Source organism: Octopus bimaculoides, chromosome 23 (genome assembly GCF_001194135.2).
Source record: "Octopus bimaculoides isolate UCB-OBI-ISO-001 chromosome 23, ASM119413v2, whole genome shotgun sequence".
In the NCBI taxonomy this organism is placed as follows: Eukaryota; Metazoa; Mollusca; class Cephalopoda; order Octopoda; family Octopodidae; genus Octopus; species Octopus bimaculoides.
This window is the reverse complement of record NC_069003.1, coordinates 30745962-30753234: the sequence shown is the minus strand read 5'-3', so window position 1 is coordinate 30753234 and position 7273 is coordinate 30745962. Positions and strand designations below refer to the sequence as shown.

At 38.8% G+C, this 7273-nt stretch overlaps 1 protein-coding gene across 4 annotated transcripts in view; it reads left to right on the top strand.

Moving 5' to 3' along the window:
- The window catches only part of LOC106870412 (otoferlin), a 360495-nt gene that overhangs the window by 255868 nt on the left and 97354 nt on the right, over positions 1–7273 (top strand). For all 4 annotated transcript variants that reach the window (XM_014916475.2, XM_014916474.2, XM_014916476.2 and 1 more), the window contains one exon: positions 2768–2914. In XM_014916475.2, coding sequence (XP_014771961.1) covers positions 2768–2914 — 147 coding nt within the window. The remainder of the gene's footprint in view (positions 1–2767; positions 2915–7273) is intronic.

Genomic DNA, 7273 nt, shown 5'->3' with positions numbered 1-7273 from the left:
ATATATATATATATATATATATATATATATATATATATATACACTCACATACACACACACTCACACATATATATGCATATGTGCCAGTGTAGCCTAGTGTTTGTTGAGCTCATGATCATGTGGTCTCAGGTTCAGTTCATGGACCAAGCAGTATGTTGGCATAAACCCTCTCTTTCAGGTAACCCCAAAAGAAAAGATCCGGGTTAGTCAAGTCTTGGGAACGTGAAGACCAATTGACATTGCTGTAGTGGCAAACTATTCTCTCTCCAAAGCATTGTATTGTTTCTCTTGCAGTCTGACAATGAATGCCATCAATCTACTCACTTGAAAATGAGTACCAGTCTAGCGCTCATACACCTGTCCCTGCCCCTACCCTTCCTCTGGCTGTCATATACTCAATGTTCCATTAGTTCCAATGGTATTGGTGGAGTGGGTGTCTCAGGGGCTGTCTATGTCTTTTTGTAACTAAATTGGCACCTAAAACAATTACCAAATCTATGGCACAAGTACTGTGCTGTCTGCCTGTAGTGGAACATCCCTGAGACAAGTGGAGCAGTTCAAATACCTCAGGGTCATATTCATGAGTGACGGGAAGTAGGAGGCTGGAATTGATTGCTAGAATTGTCATGATTGCTAGGACAGTAATGTGCTACCTTCATTATTGTGAATTGGTGCATTATCATCCTGAAAGATTGTGTTTCCCTCCAGAAACAGTTCCGCAACCATAGCATGAATTTGATTAGATAAAATGCTTAAATAGTCTTGACTATTAATTCTGCCATGAAGAGAAACCATTGGGCCTACGGATTTCCAAGATATAAACCCCCAGATCATCACAGATCCTCCTCCATCTTTAACAGTTGGAAGAAGGCAGTCTGGGTCAAATGCTTCTTTTGGCTGTCTCCACAAGTATGCTTGGCTGGTAAAGGATGACTCGTCCGAGAAAATAACGTTCTTCCACTGCTATAGGGACCAATTCTGTAGGTTTTTATTCTGCCATGAATGTATATATGTATGTATGTATAATATGTATGAATATATATGTGTGGGTGTGTAAATGTTTGTGTGTCTGTGTTTGTCCCCCCCACTCCCCACCATTGCTTGACAACCAATGTTGGTGTGTTTATGTCCCCCCGTAACTTAGCAGTTCAGCAAAAGAGACCCATAGAATAAATACCAGGCTTACAGAGAATAAGTCCTGGGGTCAATTTCTTCAAATAAAGAGCAGTGCTCCAGCATGGCCGCACTCAAATGACTGAAACGAATGAAAGAATAAAAGAATATGTCTGATTATGTACTTTATCTAACTGCATAAACATCTTGATTTGTACATCAGGGGAGCCTCTATATTGTCACTTATGCTGCTAAAAACAACAGTTAAATCTCCATCAGATCATATGCTGCCATATCTGGGAAGAGAAGGCAAGAACACAATGGATGATGTCATCTTATACACCCCACAAAAAAGACGAGGTGGTCATAGTTGAAACGTCTTTGGTCATAGTCTACTCAATGAGGTTCAGACCTAGGGCTAAACTAGACTACAGCAGCCCCAACAGCTTGTAATTTACTGCCTGATAAGTCTATCGTAATATTAAGAGTTTCGCTAACGATCGTTAGTTATCTTGATCAATTCCTCATTAAATCATAATTCCTCCTGTTGGGAGAACATAATATATGAAAGAAAGTGTCAAAGAACACTTCAAGGCAGCCATCAAATTAGAATTAGTCCTGCTCTTGTATCTACTTTTTCATAAATGTATTATGATGATATGTTATTTTGTAGGAGACACACAGATGGTTGTTGTTGTTGTTGTCATTATGGTGGTGGTGTTTGTTGTTGTGTTTGTTGTTTCGGGTGTTGCTGATGGTGATGGTGATGAGGATGATGTTGTTTAACCCTCGGCAAGTAGATATTATGCGTCTTTCTGATCTTGGTATGAGGTCATCATCTTCAGTGTACCCTATTTGTTGGTACGCAAGGGCCAGTTGTAGAATCACTAAATGTATATGCGTCATGGATTTTGAATTATTTTAAATGTCTTTCATTGTAAAATGGTTTTTTTAATGATGATATAATGTACTCATTAATCAATTAAAAAATTTGTTAGAAACAGCTGTAATGAATTGACACTTGTCCATCAATTGTTATGTATGTATGTATGTATGTATGTATATGGCTCGTATAGTGAATGGAGAAAGCTTGGTCTGCAATGTTTGCAGTCGTGTATGCTAGTCAAGAGCAGGGCTCATTAGCCACCAACGGAGCCGTAAAAGCAAAATGTAAGTTAGTACTAGAGCGCACAATGTTACTGAAGGTTGGCAATGGTCTTCCTCGGTTACGAGTGGACGGCCATCACATCATGTATATATATATATGTATGTATTTATGTATGTATATATATGTCTGTCTGTATGTATGTATCTCTGTGTGTGCTTGTCCTTCACCACCACTCGACAACCAGTGTTGGTTTGTTTACATCACTGTAACCTGGCAGTTCAGCAAAAGAGACCAATAGAATAAGTACTAGGCTTAACAAAGTAGAGGATTAGAGGTTGATTCATTTGACTAAAACTCTTCCAGTCAGTTCCCCTATACGGCCTCAATCCAATGATTAAAAAATTAAAAGACACACACACACACACACACACATACAGACATACAGACAAGAGACATTTTCCGTTTGCTTAATTTTCCTTATATCTTTAATTTTTTCTCTCTAAATATTTGTATTTAAAAAAAATTTTTTTCTTTTTCTTCTACCAGTTATGAACTTCGATGCGTTATCTGGAACACAGACGACGTGGTACTGGAAGACGATGCTTTTTTCACTGGTGAAAAAATGAGTGATATTTATGTGAAGGGTTGGATAAAAGGCCAAGAAGACTTACAGTCTACAGATATCCACTACAGGTAAGTCACTATAATCACCTACAGTTTTTTTATTTCTTTTAATAATTACTTACAACAGAAGCAGTATTAATACCAAAAGGGCATCCAGCTGTAGAAACTCTGCCAAATCAGATTGGAGCCTGGTGTCACCTCCTGGTCCACCAGTCCTCAGTCAAATCGGCCCACATATGCTAGCATGGAAAGTGGACGTTAAACGACAATGATGATGATGACGATGATGATGATGACGATGATGATAATCCTGATCTACCTCTGACCTACCATTGAGGTTGTGTTATAGTAGAATATGCACAGTTGTGGCTGTGTGGTATGGATGTGCAGGCGATAGGGCCACCATCATTGGGTAACCCTATCCCGTACAAATCAATTCTCTTCAATAAAAACAAAGACACTGGATAAATTGAATAACAGCATAACAAATGTTTATTATGAGGTGCTCAGCCTACATCTCAGGTAACGGAATTGCCAGGTCGCCCTTTATGGTTGGTGTGAAGACAGCATCGGTGTCGATGCTGGATGATTAAGTCATTCTTCAGCCTCCAAAGTAGTTTGCGTTGACTCAAAGGTAGAGTTGACGGAGTGGCTCTTAGTGACCTCGTGTCTTCGAAGCTGTGGCGCTAAGAGGTCGAGAAAAGGCAGGAACGCTTTGATATAGGATGACCATGCATGCGCATGAGGGACTTCCTGCATGCCTTCCGGAAGACATGTCCCTGCGCATACGTGGACGAACTTCCCAAAATGGCGACTGGTATTAGGTGTCACTACAGATGTAATGATGGAAGAAATGCCACTAAGCATTTTATCTGGTATTCTAACGATCTTATTCAGCATATTCCCGTCTCAGATTCACACACTTACTGCAGCAGTCCTTCAGGTTTTCTATGCTTTGTAAAAGAACTTGGAAAGTTGGGCTTCCAACTAGGTCCTGCGTGATACTCTTAAAGCCAGGAACATTCTGGCACTCCCTTGTGTGTATATATAGTTAGGAAGGGCATCCAGCTGTAGAAACTGCCAAATCAGCTTGGAGCCTGGTGTTGCCATCCGGTTTCACCAGTCCTCAGTCATATCGTCCAACCCATGCTAGCATGGAAAGCGGACGTTAAACGACGATGATGATGATGATGCAAGGGGATGCTGAAAAGTATCTGGCTTTAAGGGTATTGTGAAAGGCCTGATTGTCATTCATGACAGTAAACTGGTAATACCATAGTTGGGGGTTCAAATCCCCAAAACACAAAAGTGGAAGTTGCAGCATTTATAAGTTTATTTCTTTAGATTCAGGTTGTTAGATATCTGGAACAAACTCCCAACAGATGTTGTGGAAACTCCTCCCAGCCATCACCCTCCTCTTCCTTCTCCTCGTCATCACTTTTGAATTCTTTCAAGTTAAACCTTGATAGGATCTGACAGGGCCACTGATTTCATTAGCTGGGGACTAAAGTGAATTAACTGACTGACCCAAGAGAATAATGTTTTCATAACTCAAGCAGAAGGGACAGTAAAAGACAAAAAAAAAGAACATCTAAGAAACATCCTAGCTCCTGACTGAATCAATGCTGCTCCACTCTCAGAAAAGGTTTGTGGACAGCCTAACAACAGAACCTTTACATTACCATTCAACCTGCAAAAAAAAAATAAATAGCAACCTAATCCCTCTCAAAATATGCCTTACCATATTAAAAACAGAATAGGGCTTGACTTTGTTGTCATTGTTTAGTCTTTAGATATTCTGAGTTCAAATTCCACCGAGGTTGACATTGCTTTTCATTCTTTTGGGGGTCGATAAAATAAAGTACCAGTCAAATACTGGAGATGATGTAATCGACTTCCCCCTCCCCTCAAAAGCTGCTGACCCTGTGCCAAAATTTGAAGCCATTATTTACTAGGATTTTAACTGGCACTCCATCAGTTATGATGACAAGGGTTCCCATTGATTCAATGAACAGAACAGCCTGCTCATGAAATTAACATGCAAGTGGCTGAGTACTCCACATACATGCATACCCAGAATGCAGTTCTCAGGGAGATTCAGAATGATACAGGATGTGACCAGGCTTTCCCTTTAAAATACATGTACAACTCATTTTTGCCAGCTGAGTTGACAGGAGCAAAGTGAAATAAACTGTCTTGCTCAAGGACACAATATGCTGCCAGGAATTGAACTCGCGACCTTTTTATCCAAATATTTCCCCTTTCCATGTATCTTTAATTTTAGATTGCAAGCCTTAACTCTTAACCCTAACCATAATGCCTTAAGCATAGCCATAAACCAAATTTTCCTTACAGGGTCTTGATCTCCTATGTTTAATACATATGTTTAATGCATGGCAAGGTGTGAATTGAAGGACATTTGGCAGCTATTTCTAGCAAGTTTTCTCATTAGGTTATGATGTTGGTGATGATTGTGATGGTGGTAGTGGGCGGTTGTGTTTATTAAATTTTCGGATAAGAAAATCAATCTCCCTGCCACCACATACCACATCCCCGTGTAATAAATTACACAGGGATATGGTATGTGGTGGTGATGGAGAGGTTGAAAATATTAATGTAATCACCTGTACATTAATATTTATTTCCAACAAACTCGCGATTATCACCTGCCATTGAGTGTTTATCCCACATTATTTTAAATTACCGTTCTCCTACCAGCATCTCTGAAATCCCTCAGGACTCCACAATCCACCTTGATATTCCGCTAGTTAATCATTCAAAATCCTTCTCACCAATTAACACCAGTCCCAACGGAGCTGTTGTTAATTGCTTCTAGAGTCGTGTTTACCTTAACAAATTTTCTTTAGGAAATTTATACAAGTAAACCAACTTGTTCCAATATGAAACAGAAAGAAAGAAAAAAAAAGGAGAAAGAAATTAACCATCCGTCCACTTAACCACTCATACACACATTCATACATTCCAGAATATAAATATTTAGGAAAAAAATTTCAAACACAAAAGATGTGTTTTTTTATGTCAGTGTTTTCTCTTTGTGGGTGAACGGTTAAGAAGTTTGCTTCCCATTGCTTTTCTGATTCTATTAATTCTAAACAAGAGGATCTTTCAAAGCTAATAATGCAGTATTTGGTGTTCTAACAGGGCATCCATGTTAAGTTGGATAGTAAGACTGCCTTTTGGTATTAATACAGCTTCCATTTCTAATAGTTAATTTTTAATAAGCCTGCTGGCTATTTGCAACATCAGTGTCTGAAAAGATGTTGAAGTTCTATATATTGTAGCAGCGAGACCTAACTGGTATGAGGTGACCAGTGCTTCCTACTGAGGAGGTTCAATGGAATAAAATCACATATGTATATATATATATGTATGCTGAAATCACATTATGTTTCATTCTATCACAGCTACCTCTGATGAGCACAGGGTTACATAATCGGACTGTTATCTAACACTCCGTTGAGCCCCTAGTGTGAAACGGATCTGTAAGATCAGCCATAATGGACATATGATACTGTACACTTCAGTTTATATACACACATACACACACACACACACACACACATACATATGATGAACTCTCAAAGATGACATACGAGTGTTCTGTTTTTTGCCGAATGAACCGCACAAATGATTTGTTTATGGAGATCAAATGTATGTGCCGTGCATTAGTTCACTCCCTCCATCAAATCAACGTTGCCTGAACAGGTGCACGGCACACCACATCACATATCAGGGTTGATAAAGTGAGTGCCACTGAGCACTGGGATCGATGTAATCGACGTGACCACCACCACCGAAATTGCTGGCCCTGTGCCAAAATTTGAAATCAATATTTATACCACAAAATCACCTGGAACCAAATAACGGCAACTACCACAACAACAACATCAACCACAATGCCATCACCAATAATATACTTAATGAGTACACCCCTACAATGCACCCAGAAGTGAATTCAACATTCTATGTACATAAAACCCTTATTCCAATTTAGCCCACATCTGTGCAAAGGCATTTTCTTAATTGCTTGTTCTGAAACCGTTTTCTTTCCAAGAGTTAACAGATTCCTGGTTTCCCCTTGGGGAATGAATTCACACGAACCAAAAGTAATCTGGAAAAAATCTGGTTTCTCAAACGTTTGAGAATATACATTCGAGTCAATACCCATGTCAAATACAGGCACAACCAAAAGACGCAGATTGTTTATATATTTATTATATTTATATAATTTCTTCATATAAATCCTGTATATATATTTATATATGCGTGTTTGTGTCTGTGTGTGTGTATTGTCTCATATATATGCATATATATATATATATACATACATATCTATGTATATAACATACACACACATATATACACACACAGACACATTCATGCATACATATATACATACATACATAT